The sequence below is a fragment of the Staurois parvus genome, unplaced genomic scaffold, assembly GCF_062004578.1.
Source record: "Staurois parvus isolate SC_StPar_1 unplaced genomic scaffold, SC_StPar_1.0 ptg000530l, whole genome shotgun sequence".
Classification (NCBI taxonomy): Eukaryota; Metazoa; Chordata; class Amphibia; order Anura; family Ranidae; genus Staurois; species Staurois parvus.
In genome coordinates, this window is record NW_028318326.1 from 2,108,866 (window position 1) to 2,131,262 (window position 22,397).

A 22,397-nucleotide genomic window follows, 5' to 3' on the forward strand; every position below is an offset into this window, starting at 1 on the left:
TGTTAACATGGGAATATTCAGGCGAAAACATCTATATAGAAAAGGTAGACTTTTCAGAGTGTAACACTTGAAACAGTTTGAATTTCCAATCACTTTCCATCTATGTGACAGTGATCGCCAGAAGAAAGAATGAGTCTACCTCACTTGGAGACAAGAATGACAGATTGACAGAGGTTCTAACTACCCTACTTTATACAAAAATAATAAAACTGGTTTCTGCTTTAGATATACTTTTCTCTTTCTTTAAACACACATCAGCACATAGAATGTTCGTGTCCGTGTTGACGTACACATACAACATGAAAAAAGTTTGATTGCCATGTTTGGACCATATAATTTGCACTGTTATAGAAGTGATAAGAATGGCTATAGTCTGATAAAATATAATACTGTACATACACACTGTACTATATGAACTTTCTAAAAGTCGGTATTTGCATAGGAAATGCAGGAAGTTCCCATGGTGCCAGTGGTGGACAGGGGCAGCAGGTGACATTGGGGATGTAGAAGTAGACTCCTCAATTTACAGAATGGTTTTATGATATTTACTTACAGAGTAACTGCAAACTATAAGGACAGCTTAGGTCTTGAATAGGGAGAAAAGTAACTGGTCTTAAATGCCAACAATTTTATTCTACTATGTTAGCCTAGTTATGTACCTTTACAATAATTCCTAGGGCAAAAGGATTCCTGGCCACACTGATCTATCACATTGAGTGTCATTTGTTTAGGAACTCTATACATTTTCTACTCAAGTGGCCCTTAATCATGCACATATTTTAAGGGTAATCATGACCCCACCTGCATGTCAATGAAATTGGGTGCAGACTGGGTCCTTTGCAGCATTTCCAGATTATGAAGTAGTTTGCTAAGCTCAATCAGGTTGGACTGACACTGGGCCAAATCTAGTAAAAGAAACATAGAAATATATCAGAATCAATTATCAAACACTTCCTGAATTAAAATCAAATTAGAATATCTTGCAAACTGATCACAATGCTTCCATAAAGCCATGTTGTACTGTGTATAGGCAGATCGATAACATTAGCATTCTAAACGATGTCTAATCTTGCTTATTATTCAACTGACTTTCCCTGTGAATCGACAGTCTTCCATATACATCAGATATGAAGATATCAAGAAGGAAGTAATTAAATGGATGTCTATGTCTAGCCTCAATCAGCAGTCTAAATGACCTGCATTCCAATTCTAAAACAGAGAAACACATTCAAAGCATTATGCCTCATCTACCAATATTAAATAGATGAATACCAAAGATGTTCGTGTCGTTTGCATATCTGTGTATGCAAATTCTATAAATGTTTCTTTTGGATTGTCCATTTGGCTAAAATGGAGGTTTCCAAATATCCGAATCTTCCAACTGAAAGTGGTACAGAGTATGGTACAGATCAAATTATTTTAAGCCTTGCACCTTCATGGTACTAAGCTCCACCCTATCAATCAACTGTCAAATGCCAGAATATAATCGTACATAGAGGCACTGGCTTTTGACAGCTAAAAAACAGGGGTGGGATTTACCACTGGGAAGGGTGGAGCTTGTCCTCAACTGGGGCAGTTTTTAAAGCCCCAAGGTGATCCTGGGCCACAGATCCAAGAGAGCTAAACAGGAACACAGGAAATGATTTAATGGTACCTGCAGGGACCACAAGGTCTCTGCACTTCCCAACATCTGTTACGCTACAAAATTTTAGGCCAGCCCAGGTTCACGTTAATTATGTAAAAAAAAAAAAGCAGTGTGCAAATGACAGTAATCCAAAGCAATGAGTCTTCCGGATCAACTAAATATTTTTTGTAGTTATTGAGATAGTGGAGAAGGGTTAGAATTTTTCCAGATTTTTTTCAAAAGTGAGGGATGGTTGTCATTTAAACAGCTGTCCCTATTAGAACATATCCCCTCTCAAAGTGACAACTGTAAGATTGTAAATTTCCCTGGACTTTTTTTTGTCAGTAACTTTCCCCACTCCCAAATCAAAACTAGGAAAAACATTTTGGCTATCATCCTAGCTTAAATATAAGTTTAGCAATTTTTCCTATAATTTTTTTAAAATGTTAGGAAAGTACCCTCGGCACATTTATCCATCTCCTCCGAGTCCTGTAGCCATGCCACAACCTTACTCTGACCGGTGGTACATGGAAGGCTGTTGCTGCATGGGATGGGAGACTGCCACGTGAAGTTATTCTGTGGAACCTGGAAAATAGGAGAAGATAAATTTAGGTCTATAGAAACTAATGAACTATTTGTGGGACAGTGATATTAAAGTGTTACTAAACCCAGGACCCTGCATTCATTATATCTGGTCTCCCGCAGTACACAGAAAATGGAAATGCAATTATTTTAGTAAATATAAACTGCTAAATACATTTTCTCATCAGCAGTTAGAGCAGTCTTGTGACTTCAGCTGAGCACTGGTTAAAGCTTTTTTTTTTTGCTCTAGGAGGATGCAAAACCCCTGACCCTCTGCCTGGACGGTGCCAATTGCCCCTATGCTGATCACATGCACCCTCCCAAAAAAAAAAAAAAAACCCTCTAGCAATACACACAAAACTGAGCATGTGCATGTGACTACAGGTTCAGTCTGTCTTATCAGGTGGACATTTGAACAAGAGGAGGGGCAGATAAAACAGCACCAAAAGGCCTTTTTACAAAATGCAGAGGATTAACCCCTTAGGTTCCACAGTGAGTATACCCAGCATGCTTTACTGCATATAAAGACTGATTTTACTGTTGTGGGTTTAGTAACACTTTAATTCACAACACAATACAACAGATATACACAAGACTAAAAGTTCACATTTTTATCTCAATACAAGAGTGCAAGTGGTAAAGTGCTCTACCAACTGAAACAATGTGAAATTTTGTAGAGGTGTATTTGTGGATCAGTCTTATTAATTTACAAGAAAACTAAACTGATTAAGCTAAGCAATTGCATTTGTGAGTTTATTCATTCATACAAGAGTGCAAGTGGCCACATTCCAGTAAACAGAATTCACACTAAGCGCTGTGGGTGAGAGCATTTTTCAAACTTTGCAGTTTGTTGAACAAACTTTTCAGCCAATATAATTTTGTACAGAAAGCCTCTAATAACTTACAACCATTTGAGGCATATACTTACATCAATACACAAAGGAAAAAAGTAATGCTGCTCCTTTAAAGGGGAACACTGTAAAAAAAACACAACCTATGATAGCAAATATCTAAGATAAAAAAGCTCTTTAACGGTGTGTAATTTCTGCTTTTGGATGCACCCTTTTTAGAAGAAAAATAATGATTTTAGTCCACAACACGATATAAAGCCTGCCTTTAATTCCACAATAAGGCATTCCTCCAGTTTACAAGAATCTGCTCAGCAGGGTAAGATGAGCTGCTGAGAGAAGGACTTCCTTACTGTTATGTTTCACTGTGGAAAAACTGGCAGAAAAGTTCCATGATGAGAATGTTTCGAGTACATACAGCTACAGACATCAGTGGGGGGCATCACTGCCAACCTCGAAACTTCCTCATTACCGCCTTTTTCAGGATAGAGGAATAAATTGTAAGAAATTATCTGAGACCCTTTCACCTTCTTTTTTGCATTTACAAGGTGAAACTACATGCAGGTGATCTGCACATAAACAATACAACAAAATATACTGCAGCATTGTTTTAACCAGTTGCCGCCCGGACTATTGTCAAAATGACAGCCGGGCGAAAACTTCGTCCTTCCAGGAGTGTGTCATATGACGTCCTTCCCGGACCGAGGATTGTGAGTGCCCGCAGGGCCGCTCTGCGGCGCGATCTGTCACTGGCCATGTACCTCAGACACGACCGATGACAGATCTGTGTACCAGCCCCGTTGCCAGTACCATGTGACCTGCTGCGACCAATCACAGCAGGTCACATGATAGTTGTATACAATGGATGGCTTCCTTTCATGCAATCCATTGTATACAAGTGTGTCTAGCTGTGAATGATCACAGCGATCACATGCACAGGCTGGGCCAAACATCTGTGTCTTGTGATTAGCCGTGGCCAATCACAGCTAATCACAACAAAAAAAACCTGAATTAATCGATTTCATTCAGTTAAATGTTTGCTTATAGCAATCAAATTGTATAAAAAAAACAAAATACTGATCACTTCCCCAAAGTAGTACAATGTTACTAAGGTAACATTATACTACTTTGGTCATAGTGTAATATGAAAAACAAAAATCTTAAAAAAAGAAAAAAATTTAATAAAAAATAAAAATGTAAAAAAAATACATTTTTTTTTTCCGCACAATCACAGTCAGTGTCCCTAATCACTGCCACACCAGTTATATGCTGATGCTGTACTGCACTGGTGACAGTATGTAAAAAAAATAAAAATCGTGAAAATAATTTTTTTAATGTCTTAATTTTCCAAAAAAGTTATGACAAAAAATTACAAATTAAAAAAACGCCTCTTATGAAATACGTCAGACTGTCTACTTTGCAAAAAGGGGTCATTTGGAGGATATCTGTACTGTTCTGACATTTTTGGGCCTCAAGAAGTTAGATAGGCTGTCAGTACTTCAGGATTGATCTATTTTCAGATATATCCCATAGTTTGTGAACTCTATAACTTTCCTACAGACCAAATAATAAATACTGATTTGGGTTATTTTCACCAAAGAAATGTAGGAGAATACATCTTGGCCTAAATTTATGAAGCGCAATTATTTATCTACAAACGTTTATAACAGAAACAAAGAAAAATGTGGGGTTTTTTTTCAAAATTTTCAGTCTTTTTTTGTTAATTTAGCAAAAAATAAAACCCCAGTGGTGATTAAATACCACCAAAAGAAAGCTCTAGTTCTGTGAACAAAATGCTAAAATTTTAGTTTGGGTACAGTGTTGCATGACCGCGCAATTGTCATTCAAAGTGTGAGAGCGCTGAAACCTAAAAATTGGCCTAGGCAGGAAGGGGGTAAAAGTGCCCTGTATTGAAGTGGTTAAAGTGGTTGTAAAGGCTCAAGGTTTTTTAAGTTCATGCATTCTATTCATTAAGGTAAAAAAAAACTTGTGTGGAGCAGCCCCCCCAATACTCACCTGAACCCATTGCAATCCATTGATGTGCACAAGAGCCTCGGTTCTCCAGGGACTCTCCCTCCTCATTGGCTGAGACAGCAGCTGGAGCCATTGGCTCTCACTGCTGACAATCACAGCGGGACACAGCCGATGACATATCACTACACTGGCCCGTTGCCAGTGTCATGTGACCGCTATGACCAATCACAGCAGAACACATGTCAATTGTATACAATGGATGGCTTTGTGTCATGCCAAACGTATACATTTGTGTTAGCTGTGATTGGTCAAAGTAGTCACATGGTACAGACAGCGCCAATCACAACCCATCTGTATCATGTGATGAGCTTTGCCCAATCACAGCTAATCACAACAAAAGACTGAATTAATCAGTTTCATTCAGTAACAATGATTGTAAATATCAATGAAATACATTGGTATTAGCAATCATAATGTGTAAAAAATAAAAAAAATTTAAATCTTGCTCACTTGCCCAGAGTAGTTCAATGTTACTATGGTAACATTGTATTGCTTTGGTCACAGTGTGTTGAAAAAAAAAAAATAGAAAAAAAAAGGAAAAATAACATAACATTTTTTAAAAAAAATAAATATTTAAAAAAAAATATTTTTATTTTTTTACACTGTCACCAGTCAGTGTCCCTGATCACCGCCACACCAGTTATATAACAACGCCCTACTGGACTGGTGACAATATGTAAAAAATAAATTTTTTTTTAAATTTGTGATTATTTTTCTTTAACATTTTTACATTTTCCAAAAAAGTGTAACAAAAAATTACAACCTCACCATGCCTCTTACTAAATACCTTGGACTGTCTATTTTCCAAAAATGGGTAATATGGGGGGGGGGTATTTGTGCTATCCTGGCGTTTTCGGGCCTCAAGAAATGAGATGGGCCGTCAGTAAATCAAGACTGATTGACCAACCATGGTTTGTGGACTCTAACTTTCCTACAGACTAAATAATATACACTAATTTGGGTTATTTTCACCAAAGAAATGTTGCAGAATACATTTTGACCTAAATTTATGAAGAAATGTTATTTATTTGCAAACTTTTATAACAGAAACAAAGAAAAATGCGTTTTTTTTCCAAAAGTTTCAGGATTTTTTTTATTTAGCAAAAAAATAAAAATCCCAGTGGTAATTAAATACCACCAAAAGAAATCTCTATTTCTGTGAAAAAAAATGGTACAAATTTTTTATGGGTACAGTGTTGCATGACCGCATAATTGTCATTCCAAGTGCAACAACACTGAAAGCTGAAAATTGGCCTGGGAAGGAAGGGGGTAAAAGTGCCCGGGTTTGAAGTGGTCAATGTTATTTACAGTATTAGGGAAGCACGTAACCGTTGTTTCATTAACACAGGCACAAGAATTGTCCACGCTTGTCACAGTTTCGGATAATTAGGGGAATGGACCTTTGTGTCTGATGAAGGACTCTCCCAATATTCCTGGCATCTGTCATTCTAAATCACTCATACCAAAAGTCACTTTCTCTTTAAAAACCTAACAAGGGGCAATTTTGGTGCACCATGAAATGAAGAGTCCACAAATTCCGGATAGTAAAAAAAACAATAAATCCATGCAGCCCACACCAGTAAACGTCCAGTTACACTCGGAGGCTGCTATATCTTGGGAGCTAGAAGCAACTTCTGAGTGTAGCATTGGGCAAACAAATTTATTGACACATATGTAGCAACTGACAGAAAACTGGTAAAAAGAACGCTCATCAACAAGTAAGCACCACCAGGATGGTGCAGAGCGGTGCTTACTTGTAGATAAGCAGTCTTTTTACCAGTTTTATGTGAGTTGCTACATATGTGCCAATAAATTTGCTTGCCCGATGCTACACTCAAAAGACATTTCTCCTTTTTCGTTATGTCACCTTAAAATATATTAGTACAGTGGAATCCTACACCACAGAATACGCATACAATAATTCACAGATCAAATCTGGGAAAGCAAAATTAGATGATAAACTACTATTTAGAAATGGTTACATTGGAAAGTCAAAATGTGGTAGGGATCAAAGACCACAAACAGGCTGCCTAATACTGTGCCATCCCAGGGACACAACGAATACCGAAAACCCCAAAGAAAAGATGGGCACGTTATGCAACTTAGTGTACCAACCAGAACGAATAGTAGCACAAAATTTGCTAAAAACATAATTTTTTGCAAATATAGATTAAAATGATGGCACAGCAAAGGTGTTTACATTCAGAATTACAACAATTTAGAGAGGAGTTGCAGCATAAAACATCAAAGCGTTTCACAAAAGACACATGCTGCTTTTTGGAAGAATACAAGGTGTGACAATCAGGGGCGGACAGACAACTCATGGGGCCCCCGGGCACTAAGGGATCATGGGGCCCCTGTGTCCTTGCCCAAACTCAAAATAGCCTATGAAAAAGGTACCAGGGGCATCTCATGGGGCCCCCTACTGACCCCGGGCCCTCAGGCAGTGCCCGAGTTTCCAAATGGTCAGTCCATCCCTGGACAATTTAACTGAAACAGTGCTACACTGCAGGCATTCTGGGAATTAAGTTCTCACACCTTGTCATCCAGAGAAAAATGTACAGCTTAACCGCTTTCCGACCATCCTATAGCAGAAATACTACTAAAGGGTGGTGCGGGTATGCAAAATCACGTATATGTATATATACACGTGATTTTGCATTTCCGGGTAGAGGGCGTGCATGAGGCGCGTACGCGCACCCTACCCGCGCCACCATTCACAGCCACGGCTGTCAACCACCAGGTCCCGGCCGATGATTACTCACCGTTGCCCGGTGATTGCCGAGCATCATCCTCCCTGACGGCTCGTGCATACTGCTTTGGATGGCTGTGCACAGCACAGCCATCCAAAGCAGTGTGATTACAGTGAAGCACACACACAGAGCTTACTGTGAAACAGCACACAGTTAACCCTATGATTGCTCCTCATGTTAACCCTTTCCTGCCCAGTGCCATTAGTACAGTGTCAGTGCTTTTTATTTAGCACTGATCACTGTATTGGTGTCACTGGGGAGCTCAGTGGCACCAAGTCAGTTCCCCCCATTTTCAGAATGCCCGCCGTAGTTCCTCTATCCCACTATAAGTCGCTGATCGCCGCCATTATTAGTAAAAATAAAAAAAAAATTAAATCCCAGTATATATACACAGCCATTTTGTACATGCAATAACTTTCACTTAAACCAATTTACACGTATTGGGAATTTTTTTAGCACAGGCATGGAGCAGAATACATTTTGCCCTAAATTCATGATGAAATTTCATTTTTAAAAATTTTTTTTTACGGGACATGTTTAATAGCAAAAAGTCAAAAATACTGTTTTCTTAAAATTGTCAGCCTTTTCTTTTTTTTTAGCGCAAAAAAATAAAAACCGCACAGGCGATCAAATACCACCAAAAGAAAGCTCAATTTGTGGGGGAAAAAAAAGGACATAAATTTAATTTGGGTGCAGTGTTGCATGACCGTGCAATTGTCAAAGTAACGCAGTGCAAAAAATGACCTGGTCAGGAAGGGGGGTAAATCTTTTGGAGAGCAAGTGGTTAACGTCCAAAAGTGATCTAAACAAACAATATTAATTATAACAATGCTAAACACCCCATGGGAAGGGAGCGGAAGGGAGAGGACCACAACAAAATAAAATAAAATTGTGATTCTCATCACACCAGTGAGTCAGACTCAGCCTCCTGTAGGCATGTGGGGGGAGACCATATAAAGAGGTTACTGCTCACACAGAGGACGACACAATATGTAATATTAAGTATATATGGTTTCTATAATTACCTATATTATTATACAGGATTTATATAGCGCCAACAGTTTGCGCAGCGCTTTACAATATAAGGGAGACAGTACAATTACAATACATTTCAGTACAGAAGGAATAGGAGGGCCCTGCTCGTGGAGCTTACAATCTAAAGGAAGGGATATATCAAATGATACATCAGAAAATCTACCTCTAGAAAGAAAACATTTTTTTTTATATGTATATATATATTTATATTCAAGAGTGTAGCTTAATGACAGAACCATTACTGGTTGATTTGGGAATTACCATGCACATGTAAGAAATTAATCCATTATACGTATACAGGCAGTGTCAGGTGGAATATAATTAGAAATCTTTTATTTATATTGGAACCCCAGACAAAGCTTATTTTAATTATTTTTCTACCTCCCCTGCAATCGGTTGATTCATGGGCAACTACAGCAGGCTGAAACTCATGCTTTTTTATTTTAATAAAAATTATTAATTTAGTAAATTAGTACACTAATAAGAAATAGACTAAACATTAAAGTTGCTTTTTGAGTGTGTACTGTGTTACTAATGCAATATTTTGCTCAAAGGCATAAAAACATATAGAAAATGCTTAAAAAGTGACCCTATGAATGTATTTCCAGCATGAGTCACTCTCCTGTGAGGCAGTTACTATAAAAAGTCTAAACTTCTTTCCTAATATAACCCAAGGAGAAATATTAGTGGAACGCAATTTGAACAGTCTTGTCTTCAAATAATGAAACTCAGGATTGACAGCAGATGAGAACAGAATGGCCTAATAAGTCTGTGACTGCTTCAGATTGTAAAAACCAGTGGACTGCTTCTCCATGCTATATTTTGTATAAATTATCATGCAATTCTTCATAAAGTCAAAGCCTCATAAACTAAATAGTCCAGGGTAGTGCCCGTGCTTAGTTCTATTGAACCAATCTCTTGCACAGCATTATTTGCCATTAGATATTTTTGTCTTTTACATTTTCTATCTTACATGTAATCCAACCAGCCAGGTGATAATTATTTGTGGATTAGGTCTAAACAACCCAAAATTCCATATTCACATATGGTACTTTTACTGTTGAGAATGGGATAATAACGTGGCCTTGTATGACAAAGTGGAATTGAAAAGGGTTTTTTTTTTTTTTTAAAGTAAAAAATATGACATACCTATCTGCTCTGTGCACAGAGCAGCCCCGATCCTCCTCTTCTCAAGTGCCCCACTGGCGCTTCTGTCTCCTCACCCACAGCAAGTCACTTGCTATGGGTGCACCCACGTGTCCTTGGCTCTTACACTTGATGTCTCTCCTTGCCTATTCTCTGGTTTGCCACTGTTCATCTGCTGAACACCATAAAATAGTAACTTAGGCCTTTGCCTTTTCTACAGCTGTACCTAAAAGCTGCCTATATAACTTTTACCTGTTTATGAACTATAGCCTTGTGGATGATTTTGTACTTTTCTGCATTCGACTGCCAAAAATGTTCTGAAAATTTAAACAATTCAGCTAAATTTTTCAACAAAAATGTTTTGATATTTATCTCTTTAAGGCCCCTTTCACATGAAGGGTCTGATCAAGTCAGCCTGTCATTTTTTCAGGTGGACCTGATCGGTCGGTCCATTTACCCCGATGGACTGGCGAGTATAAACAGACTTGTGTCCGTTTACACCTGCCTATATCCAATCCGATCAAGAAAAGAAAGGGGATCCACCCTCTATCATCTTGGTGGATAAAAAGGCAGTTGGATATAAATGGACAGCAGAGTCTGTTTACCTCTTGGCTCCATGGACAGATCCCCTGCTGGTCTGCCCATGTGAAAGGGGCCTTACTCATTCCTACCTGCCCCCCCCCCCCCAAAAAAAAAAAAAAAAATTGCTACTTTTTGTTTCCCTCCTACCTATTAGGTCTCGTTGCTGGGATTGCAATTCACCATCAAGTTTTGCCCTGACTTCAATAAAATGCTGTGTTCTCTACTATATACTCTTATTTTCTCCCCAGACCTGGGTTTAACTAAAGTGGGTGCATCTCTATAAGGAGCTACTTTCCTCTGAATCACCAAACCTAAACCATATCATCACCAAAAAGGACCAGTGTAGTGGTTAATGAACTTTTTCACTCACCATTTCCTGCAGCTCTAACATTAGAGCTTAGATTTTATTATGCTATAATGGTTTTCAAATCAGTAATAGGAATATATGATCTTGAGAGATAATTTGCGCACAGAAGAATGTTCCCTGTATTATACTCATCCTGGGTCACTGCACATGCGGACACGCAAAGCATATTTATTTACAAAGAACTCACTGATCTGTCAACATTGTACTGACATATTCAAGTAACCCTTTGTCAATGTTCCCAGTGACATAAATCACTTTACTTCCAGTCTCTCACACTGCTGCTACTACTGCTGCTGCCTCAATGAACTTCAGAAATCAAAAGGAAACCAAGGCACAAAAAAAACATTATGAACACTGGCTACAGATACAAAACAGTACAGCCCCCTCCTGTTCCTTATGAAAGTACCCATTGAACCCTTTTTTATTTTTTTTTCTGCACATCCATTTGTGCACTATGAGTAAGTGGGTGCAAAAACTTGGTCCAGTATTCAATATGGTGCCTTTTTTTGCCACAATTTTGTTAATGTAGCATGTGGAACGGACCTTTCATTACAGATTATCCACCCAACGCTGCTCTCCTTGCTTCCTAAAAATCTTAACAGTTAATTGGAGTCTTGTAATTTTTACTTTGGCTGCAGAAACCATTACTCTTAGATCCCATTGGGAGATAGTCATGGCCACTCATGGGGAATATCTGAATTCAGATTCTCTGGCCCTGCTCTTCAGCAAATATCACATGATTATTTGCCTAGCCACTTGTTAATGTGATTGGCTGTTGATGCATTCTAGAAATGGGTTTAAAAGATCCTCCGGGCTCTGTTATAGGACTGTGCAGCACAGAAAATTAATGTATAATGGCAATGTTGAGCAAGGGACCTATATATAAATACACAGAAATTGCATCGCTAAAACAAATTCTTAAATAAATGTTTTCATATAATGAAAAGTCCAGTCCAGATCTTTTTATATGTAGAAGACAAAAAGTTCATCAACCAAGACCCAACAGATATCCGAAACCACCAAAAGGAGAAATCCTTCACCAAACTAATCACACTGTCTCTTACCTAATGATATTGACCCCCAAAAGAAAAGGTCAATATGCGCTGTGTGCTTCCTGGAAGTGAACACTGGACTTTATATATTCCTTAAGGATCTTGGTCTTCAATATAAAGCTTATAAATACACCTAAATAAGTATTATCCTCAGAGGATAATCCAAAGTGAAAGGAAAGAGGAATCCTCATAGTGCATATCAACTATTTAATGCGCTATGAAGATAATTGTTTGGTGCCACTCAGAAAGGTGCCAGTGTGCATAAACTGTAACTAGTCCAAGTTATGAGGCAGCAGATATCTAAAGATAAGCTGGGATCAGATAGCAATAGATGCAGAGTACAAGCCAAGTTAGACTGGAAACAAATCCGAAAATATATTAGCAACCTGCTGTATCGGGATATCTGATCAGGCACTCACTGAGTGTTTTGATCCCAGTTTCAAGTCTACTGACTGCAGCTTGATCATGCAACAGTGCTGAATGTTGTCCAGTGGAAGGCTAGGGCAAGCATTTATACCCAGCAGGTTTGAACACCGCAGGAAGACTGCAAGTAGTACATAGCTGTGTGCTGAGCATTATAGATGTCCTCCAGGAAAAAAGTTAAGTAACCCTTTACTATGTCCCTTACCTTCACTTCGCTGTCACTCTATTCAGCTGTTGAATAAAAAGTCATGTGTAAGCTCCAAGCTGTCTTGTCTCAGCTTACATTGGGTTGAGAACTTACTCTCTCATCCCAAGTTACAGTGCAGGGCATTTTTAATTTACTTTTGAAGGACACAGTATGAGCTCTAAAATCAGACATACTTGTTGCTAGGTGAGGTGCTGCCATGCATATACACCAACCAGCCACTTTATTACGTACACCTGTTCAATTGCTTGGTAACACAAATTTCTAATCAGCCAATCACATGCCAGCAGCTCAGTGAAGTTAGGCATCTAGACGTGCTGAAGACAACTTGCTGAAGTTAAAAGAGCATCAAAATGGGGAAGAAAGGGGATTTAAGTAACTTTGAATGTGGCATGGTTGTTGGTGCCAGATGGGCTAGTCTGAGTATTTCAATAACTGCTGATCTACTGGGATTTTCACACACAACCATCTCTAGGGTTTACAGAGAATGGTGCGAAAAAGAGAAAATATCCAGTCAGCGGCAGTTGTGTGAATGAAGACGCCTTGTTGATGTCAGAGGAGAATGGGCAGACAGGTTTGAGATGATAGAAAGGTGACAGCAACTCAAATAAAAACTCATTACAACCAAGGTATGCATAATACCATCTCTGAACGCACAACATATCGAACCTTGAAGCAGATGGGTTACAGCAGCAGAAGACCACACCGGGTGCCACTCCTGTCAGCTAAAAACAGGAATAGGAGGCTACAAATCGCACAGACTCACCAAAATTGGACAGTAGAAGATCGGAAAAACATTGTCTGGTCTGATGAGTCTCCATTTCAGCTGTGAGATTCAGATTGTAGGGTCAGAATTTGGCATAAACGGCATGAAAGCATGGATCCATCCTGCCTTGTATCAATGGTTCATGGATGTGCAGCCAAAAAATCTGCAGCAACTGCGTGATGCCATCATGTCAATATGGACCAAAATCTCTGAGGAATGTTTCCAAAACCTTGTTGAATCTATGCCATGGCAGTTCTGAAGGCAAAATTGGGTTCAACTTGGTACTAGCAAGGTGTACCTAATAAAGTGGCCAGTGAGTGTAGAACTAAACCAAAATCTACAATAGAACATCCCCAGCTCAGTGTTTCTCTGCACAGTTGATATTCAGAGATGGCCTCCAACTTCACAGTCCTCTCCCAAAAGGCAATAAGATTAGGAATGTAAATCACTGAACAGTATCATTAATAAATGGCAATAATGTACATTATGTAGAACAAAATGAGTCTACACTAGAACATCCTCCAACAACCGATTTTATCATGGTTGGTTTTCAAAGCTGGCTCCAACTTTACAGTCCTCCCCAAAAGACAATGAGATTGGGGATATAAATCACTACACAGCCCCTACCAATAAGTGGAAAGAGTGTAGCTCTTTTTCTTGAGGGCCCCTTCAAAATGGAAAAATGTTTATTTAGCAAGGTTATGTGAAGGAAAACAAAACACAAATAGGAAATTGCTAGACTAGACTACTTAAATACAAAATTGTACTTAACTAGGCAAAAATAGTACAAATTGAAATAAACTGAAAAACACAGGATTAAACAGCTTGAATCAGATTAGAAATCATTGTGTGCAAACAAGCAAAAAATACTACTAGAACCACAAACCATATGGTGCATATAAGTAAAAAAATACTCAAAGACGAACAATTATTAGGTGCTTTGAAGTGCTAAACAAAAATCACATACCTTTCCCTCTGGCACTGTAATATTAGCTGCTGGTGAGGACTCAGTGGTTGATGTTGATGGAAACATATGAAAGCTGGCATCTCTAGGTGACCGCACAATTTCATTTTGCCGGTAAAGTCGGTGATGCCTTAGCTTCGACACCCATGCATCAAATGTATCCTGAGATTTTACCTATGGAGAGGAAAATACACATTTAATTGCTAAATTCACATCCGTTTACTATATTATATTCAAATCTTACCGATACCAATTCCGAGACGGGAATTGTAACATTACATGCCTCCAAACCGAGAGGTGGTATTGGCTTTCCTAATCTTCACGCGTATTTCCAAGCCGCTCAAATTGCTCAAGTGAGCTACACCACTGCTAGGGGATCCCCCCCCCCCGGGTTTCTATCGAAGTTCTCACCTGCCACCCCCTAGCAGTCGATGCATTACTTTGGTTTCCTAATCGATCGCGCCCTCCTATACTATGTCCCACTTTGTCGCATTCTTTGACAATTTGGGATAAGGGTATGCCACCTCAAGTCATTAGCATCCCCATACACACCCTTAGCTCCATTTTTTTCATAACCCTGAATTTGTACCTGGCTTAGTACCTGCCCATTTTCAATGGTGGATCAATAAAGGGCTATTGTGGATAGGAGACTACCTTAATGGTGCCTGAATACACTCTTTAGAGCAATTTAAAGATAAGCTACAATGCCTACTACCGAAATCTTCAGATACAACCAGTTTGTCTCATTTATCCGCTCAAAGCTTACTTTATTGGATGAACCAGCCTTTACTCACCAACTTTGAACTTTCCTGACAGAATAGGAATTTCCCCAGAGGCCGTTACTCCAGTGTATGCTCTCCTTACTGACCCGAGCTGTAAGCGTCCCTGGATGGGACCTGAATATCAATTACAAACCATTGGATTGGCAAGATACTGCCTTGGCACAATTTAAAATTTCCATCAATACTTCCCTAATTGAAGAAAACTATAAAACATTGTTGAGATGGTACTTGGTCCCTGCTTGGACTGCGAGGATGCATCCATCTGCTTCTGTGATATGTTTCCGGCGTTGTGGCCAGGTGGGTTCTATGTATCACATCTGGTGGCAATATCTGATAGCAACCAGATTTTGGATTTGCATGTTTAATTTTATCAATTCAGTGACGAGGGTAAGTATTTGCAGATCCCCGGAGATGGCCCTTTTCATAAATTTCCGGATAATGTTCCCAAGAAGTCCCATAAATTGATCACCTATATGCTGTTGGCAGCGAGAATTACTATAGCTAGACATTGGAAGCAATCGGTTATCTCGCTTGACTATGTTAAGAATCAATTGCATTGGATTATGATTAACGACAAACTCATCTGTATTCTACATAATGATACTAAAAAAAAAAATCTGACAAAACATGGGACCCGTAGATTCAATATATTTCTGTGCCTTAATGTCCCTCATCTTGACCTTCTCCTTCGCTTTCTCTATTCTCTTTTCTCTATTTGGCATTATTCTCTCTTCTGTTTAGTTGGGTGGGTTACGCCCAATCCCTATTTATGTTGCAACATTTGTCCTGTCTCAATGACAACTACTCTGTTACAAACCTTGTTATTTGCGGTGTTCTAGAATTTACATTTTTTTTTTTACAGGACATTGTTAGTTTGTATTACTTGTTATCTGAAAATTATTCAATAAAAACTATTGGAATATAAATTAAGAATCTACCACAGGGTAGCTATAGCAAGCCTGTGTACAGAATCTTATGTTGGATAAAGGGAAGTATCAAACACTCACTCAAACCAAAATGAAAAAAACAGTATAGGTGGAATACTGCTATATTATGAGGACCTTTTTAAAGAAAAGAGCAATTTTGGTGTGCAAAGTATTGTAAACCAATAGCAAACAGATTTCACCCTCAGTTTAAATCAGGCAGAACAGTTACCGTTAATTGACAATTGGCTGCTATGAGGTTTCGGCAGTCTGCAGACTTAATTTTCACCATAATAAATTGTAGCACTAAAGCAAACCTGTTCAGTGTTCAACCTTTTAAAAATACCATCTAAGAATAGGTTTTAGTTTTACTGAATTAATATACAAAAAGAAAACTGCATGAGGTCAACTGAGAGAAAAAAAATCTATTCTATTATTTTAGATATTATAAAAATAAACAAAAAGCAGTAGGGATGCACCGAAATTCCAGTGGCCGAAACATTTCGGCCAAAAACACCCCTTTCGGCTGAAATGAAAAAAAAAAAAAAGCACCTACACGGGTGCCGGAAAAACCCCGCCCCTCACTGCCGCCACCGGCCCACCGCTCTGTAATTCAGTCTTACCCGAGAAACCATCAATCCCGGTGCTGGGCATAGAGATGGGTGAAAGAAAGATGGCTGCCACACATCTCTATGCCCTTGGATGACTGGAGCGATGTCACTTCCGGTTCCGGCCATTTTTTTTTTTTTTTTTTAAGCACTAGACCAATGCTTTTTTGATCCAATGCTTTACATTGCAGAGGAGAGATGTGGGGTCTTATTGACCCCATATCTCTCCATAAAGAGGACCTGTCACTAAATATTCCTATAACAAGGGATGCATGCATTTCTTGTGATAAGAATAAAAGTGATTAAAATATTTTTAAAAAAGGAACAGTGCAAAAAAAAAACTTATTAAACACATTTTTTTTAAAAAAGTTTAAAGTGCCCCTGTCCCCCCATGCGCATGTAGTGGTGAACGCATATGTAGGCCACGCCCACATATGTAAATGGTGTTCAAACCACACAGGTGAGGTATCGCCATGAACGTCGGAGCAAGAGCAATAATTCTCACACTAGACCTCCTCTGTAACATTACACTAACCTGTAGAAATTTTTAAAGCATCACCCATGGAGATTTGTAAGTACCGCAGTTTCATGCCATTCCACGAGAGTGAGCAATTTTAAAGCCTGACATGTTGGGTATCTATTTACTTGCCGTAACATCTTCTTACATATTTTACAAAACAATTGAGGTATATATATTTTTTTAATCAAAGTGTATTTTTTTCCAAAAAATATATATTCATTTTTAAAAACTGCGCATTTTGGTTTTTGGCCATATGCATTTTGCGTTTTCGTCACCAGAATTTCCATTTCAGTGCACCACTAAAAAGCAGAGAAGAAATATATGTATAACAACTCAACCTTAAGATGGTAGATGTTCTCCTCTGTGTCCAGGTCTATCCTCCGTGCCTTCTTCTTAATGGACATGACAGACAAGCCAACATCAATACTTCCATGTACTTTTCCTTTCTGAGTCTACAGGAAAATCATAAAACCGAATAGACAAAGTAATATTCTAAGCAATTAACACAAAAGCCTACCAAATTTGCTTCATTTAGATACAGTCAATTATAGACTGACATCAAATCACTTTTTATCAGTGTTAAGAGGAAAGCTGAATGCAGAAGACTAAACCCAAACACTAGTGTACTTACATCGATGGGCGATTTTGAATATTTCAATATTCCATTTTCTAACACGAAAAATCTCTGTAATAAAAATAAATTATTCTTTGTAGACTCCATAAATCAACACAGTTACACACTTGCGCCAGTATATTATTAAACTTTATGGGGAAATCACTATTGGCAGGCACTATACTACATCTAGTGATGGAAGAAGACAAGAGAAATTACAAACATTCCTCTTCAGTGTTAGGATCCATTAAGGAGGAGTAAATGGTTTGTTTTTTTTTTGTTTTTGTTTTTTTAACGGTTTTGACTGTATCTCTGAAAAATGTTGTGAAACCTAAGGTCATAAAAATATTAGTTGTAGAGAGCATGTCAAAACACAAGCTGCATTTAATAATGGCAACAGATGAATACAAATTCAGCATGGTCAGCAGGGACCAGCCAAATTTTAATCCTTGTATCGAAAGGGTGGTTGTACAGAAGTCGAACTACTGATCAACGTCTGTGCCCTGTTGGATTTTTTTACTACTCGATCAGTTCCTCTGGCTATAGCCTGCAATGTTGATTGGCATATTCTGATGGCAGAGTCTTTCCACTGTCAAAATACAATAGCTCAGCGGGGAGGATATCCCCCATCCACATTAAATGTGTGGATGGGGGAATCAGGTCTTTTTTTCGTTCAACTGGCTGATCTCATCTATGGCCAGCCTTAATCGCAAGTAGACAACACTGATAATAACCACAGTAGTAGTCTGTCCACAATGGCTGTGTTGTACCTGCTGAAAGAATACAGTGTATGCAACCTCTGATAAGTGTTTAAGAAACTAATCTCTGCCTACTGGCAGCTATGGCCACTATAGACCTTTATGTTGTAAGCCTGTGACTCAAAGATGGCCTAAAGCAAAGCCCTTCCAGGAAGAAGTGAACACACTGACTGCCTACCAAGTATATAACCATACTGATCACATCAGCAGCACAATAACTTAATTCAGAATTCCCTTAGGTATTAAATTCAGTGCTTGCCCTGTCTAAATATTCACTGGTGTGCAAACTCTGGATCTCTGGATGTAGCATCCAGGCTCTTTTATCTTTGTTTTTATGTGTTCTTTTAAATCATCTGAGGGCTTTCAAGAATAAAGGATTTTATGGTGTTTTTTGAAGACTATAGTCAAACTCCCGCCCCCCCACCCCCTATGAAAAAAGAAACTTACTTTGTGCCAGCCTTTCAATGGCCATTTTCTCTTCTTTAACATAAATCCTTCATGTTTTTCTGGCTTCTGCACACTGGTCTGTCCTATCTTCAGTCCTTCTATGATTTCCCAATTATCTCCTTCCTGTGAAAGCAATACAAAATAATATTGGTGAAACACAATTAGGCATTATTATACATGCCACCTGACAATCTACCATTACATCAAAAATACCACTACCAACAATCAAGCCCCCAGTAGGTACAGTATATGAACCTGTGTAAAGTAACAAATCTAAAGTGGTGGTAAACACTTACATATACCCAGTGAAGGGACTAGGTGATAAACATAGATGAAACAAATCCTCCTATATAAGTTGTACCTGATTATCTGCAGCACCCTCTGCTGCTGTTTAAAAGTGCAGAATTTAAAAGAGGGGGCGGGGGGCTAAAGTTACACTCTGCAAAGCTTAGTGAGAGCTGACTGGTGGAAAGGGACTCGCCCCCCTTCACACAGCGCACAGGAGTAGAGCGGAGGCTGTTAATCACAGGCTGTGTTATGGAGCTCCCTCCTATGTCACCTATTTATCTCTTGGTGTCAAGAAAACCTGTCAGAAGTGACTCATGCAGATAGCAAAGGAACAAGGCAGCAGACAGTGTTGAGGCCAAATCATTCAATTTTAGTCTCATCTACCATACGACATTTGTCTGTGTGGCCTCAGTCTTCAATGTGCATTGAAAGCGCAAAGCTCAGTCCTGACTGCATGTGGCCTTGAGGAGTGACTTTTTTCTCGCAACCCTCCCACATAAGCCATATTTGTGGAGAATTTGTGATATTGTTGTCACAGGCACACAATGGCCATTATGTCATGAATTCCGGCAACTGCTTCAGAGTTGCTGTAGGGCCTCTTGGTAGCCTCTCTGGGCAGTTTTCTCTGGGCTATTTCATCCAGTTTGGACTGACATACTAATCCATGGAGGATCTGTGTTGTACCAAATACCTTCCACTTAATAATAGATGTAGCACTCTCTTAGTGCAGCTAGGGGGAGTTAGACCCCAATGGTTAGTCTGGAGCTGGTTAGTAGCTCTGCTGTGATAGACAGAGGGTCAAATTGTGGTTAGGGCTGAGAGACTCTGCAAGCCATCCCCTCTGAAATTTTCCTGAGGCTTATGGAGGAGGGCATTGGAGGCATTGGGTGGATCTGAGGAGTGGTTGGCTGCACTCTTGACCTCAGCCAATCCGCAACAGAAAGCTTGGCAAGGGGCTGGGACTCCCTTAGCAGTGTAAGAGCCTGCTCAGTGGCAGGAGTGTGGGGGTGGGAGAGTGGACGGAAAAGATGTGAGGCTGGAGGAAGAAGGTTGCCTGGAGGCCTAGAGAGATGGGGCCCGCCTGCGAGCCTGGAACTGGAAAGGAGGAAAAATTCGGGACTCACTGACTCCCTGAGCGAGAACCACCTGTTTTGCAGGGAAGGAGCAGCCCAGCTGATAGGCCTGGTAGCAGCAACCTACCCGCAAGCAGTACAAGAAAGGATATGAGTGAGTACACCTGTACCCCCTGGGTAGATAGGGGAAGGATCACTGTCGTGGGAAACCAGATTAGCCCCCTACTAGTGACTGTTCACCTTAAAGGGACAGGAGCCAAATCCCCTGCTCAGAAAGAAAGTCTCCAGATTTCTGGGTAAAGAGGAGTTCATCTAGGGTCTGGGGTGGTACAACGAGGAGCTGCTGGATAGCACTCCACTAGAGACTGTGTTGCTGAAGAAGAAAAGCTTGTGAATAGTTCAGGAAGTTGTCCTCAGATATCGTTCCCCTTGGGCATCCTTTATCCCCGTTAACCTATCCAAGTTCTAATCCCCTAAATAAAATAACAAAACAAATGCTCAAGGACTGATTTCTGTCTCCGGATGAGAGCTTGTGTGGAAAATGCTAAATTACTGGCTGTGCAGGACTATAGGGGGACCTAATTGATCAGCAATCCCTAAGGGGGTAGTGATACATAGACTTTACTGCATTTCTACACATTGATAAAGCCTTTGAATTTTTTTTTGTATCAATCTCCTGACTGTTCCTATTCACAACTTTTTCCTGTAGATCTTTTGACAGTGTCTTGCCACCCATAGTTAATGGTTTGCTTCAGTTGCACTACCAAGGACTGAAATGCTCCAGGAAAGCTCATTTCATGCTAAGCTAATCAGAATGACCACAGCTGATCACAGTTGCAAGTTAAATGGCTTTGTGCACCATTGAGGAGGTAATTAGCTTGATTGAGTTTCAAGCAATTTTTTTTTTTTTTTTTTAGGAGGAGGGGTTGATCCTTTTTCCAACTCAGTGATTCTGTTTGTTTTTTTTTCTGATATCTTGGTGTCATATGTTTCACTTGGATGTTTTAAGTTGCACTGATTAAATACAGCTGGATAAAAGAAAAACGCTGTGTCTTCATTTTAGGCTGCAAGCAACAAAATGTGATTCTTTTTCATACCCACTGTAGGTGCACTACCCAAAATGTTCATCGAGGGCTAAATTACATCAATAAATTCCTTTTTTTTTTACATGTGCAAACAGAAATAAATTCAGTGTAAAGTGCATCAATTAATCCAATATATAATTAAATTGTATAAAAGTCCAAAAAAAGTGCTCAATGCAAAAGTTTTCAGTCCATACTATGTGGTACTGTCTCTTTAGCTTGTCTGTAGAGATCTGGGAATCACTAGTCATGGCATTAAATATTTATTTCTAAAATAAACAGAATTTTTGTTTTCTTACCCAGACCATAATGAAAAAAATTTGCATAAAACCCACTATACAATTCATTAAAATATATGTTTAGACAGATATGAATAGAATATGGATGAACTAGAACCCATATCAAGTTTTTTATTGCTGTCTGGGTCCTGGCTGAGTACATTCGTCTTGTTTCTCCTGGTGTCCATTGTCTCCGAGACAGTGATGAGAAGTTCAATATATTACAGTTATCACTGGAATGAGAGCAGAGGGTAATTCTTCTAATGAGGACACCTGTTCAAGGGACAAGTGACTAAGAGGGGAATTCCTCCCAGTTTTTGGAGTTTTCCTCGCACTCCATTGCTTAGTGCCACAAACTTCCCAAACAGAATGCAGCACAATTAGCAAAATCCTCTCTCTTTCAAGTTACTACCCCAGGGTAAAATCTGGCTCAGCTCCCAGATTCTTATTCCCTAAACTTTATTCGGATAAATTATTTACCTTCTCCACTTGTACACTTTATTCTTCATTTTATGAATGCAAATTCCACCCATTAGAGCTGATAAATTCATAATTTTACCACACATTTGTATACTAAATTAGAGAAAATTTTAATTAATTATGTATCATTCTGAGGAAAGTAGAAATTAATTGTTTCTCATTAT

The 22,397-nt window shown here is 39.1% G+C and overlaps 1 protein-coding gene across 5 annotated transcripts in view; it reads right to left on the bottom strand.

Moving 5' to 3' along the window:
- The window catches only part of OSBPL6 (oxysterol binding protein like 6), a 315,980-nt gene that overhangs the window by 103,873 nt on the left and 189,710 nt on the right, over window positions 1–22,397 (bottom strand). For 3 of the 5 annotated variants that reach the window (XM_089690437.1, XM_089690436.1, XM_089690434.1), the window contains exons 4-9: window positions 19,033–19,155; window positions 17,846–17,899; window positions 17,553–17,666; window positions 14,385–14,555; window positions 2,083–2,209; window positions 802–905 (exon numbers count right to left, since the gene is read on the bottom strand). In XM_089690437.1, the coding sequence (XP_089546563.1) occupies window positions 802–905; window positions 2,083–2,209; window positions 14,385–14,555; window positions 17,553–17,666; window positions 17,846–17,899; window positions 19,033–19,155 (693 nt within the window). Of the gene's footprint in view, window positions 1–801; window positions 906–2,082; window positions 2,210–3,134; window positions 3,183–14,384; window positions 14,556–17,552; window positions 17,667–17,845; window positions 17,900–19,032; window positions 19,156–22,397 lie in introns of all 5 variants that reach the window. The other 2 variants (XM_089690435.1, XM_089690433.1) reach the window with 1 other exon arrangement.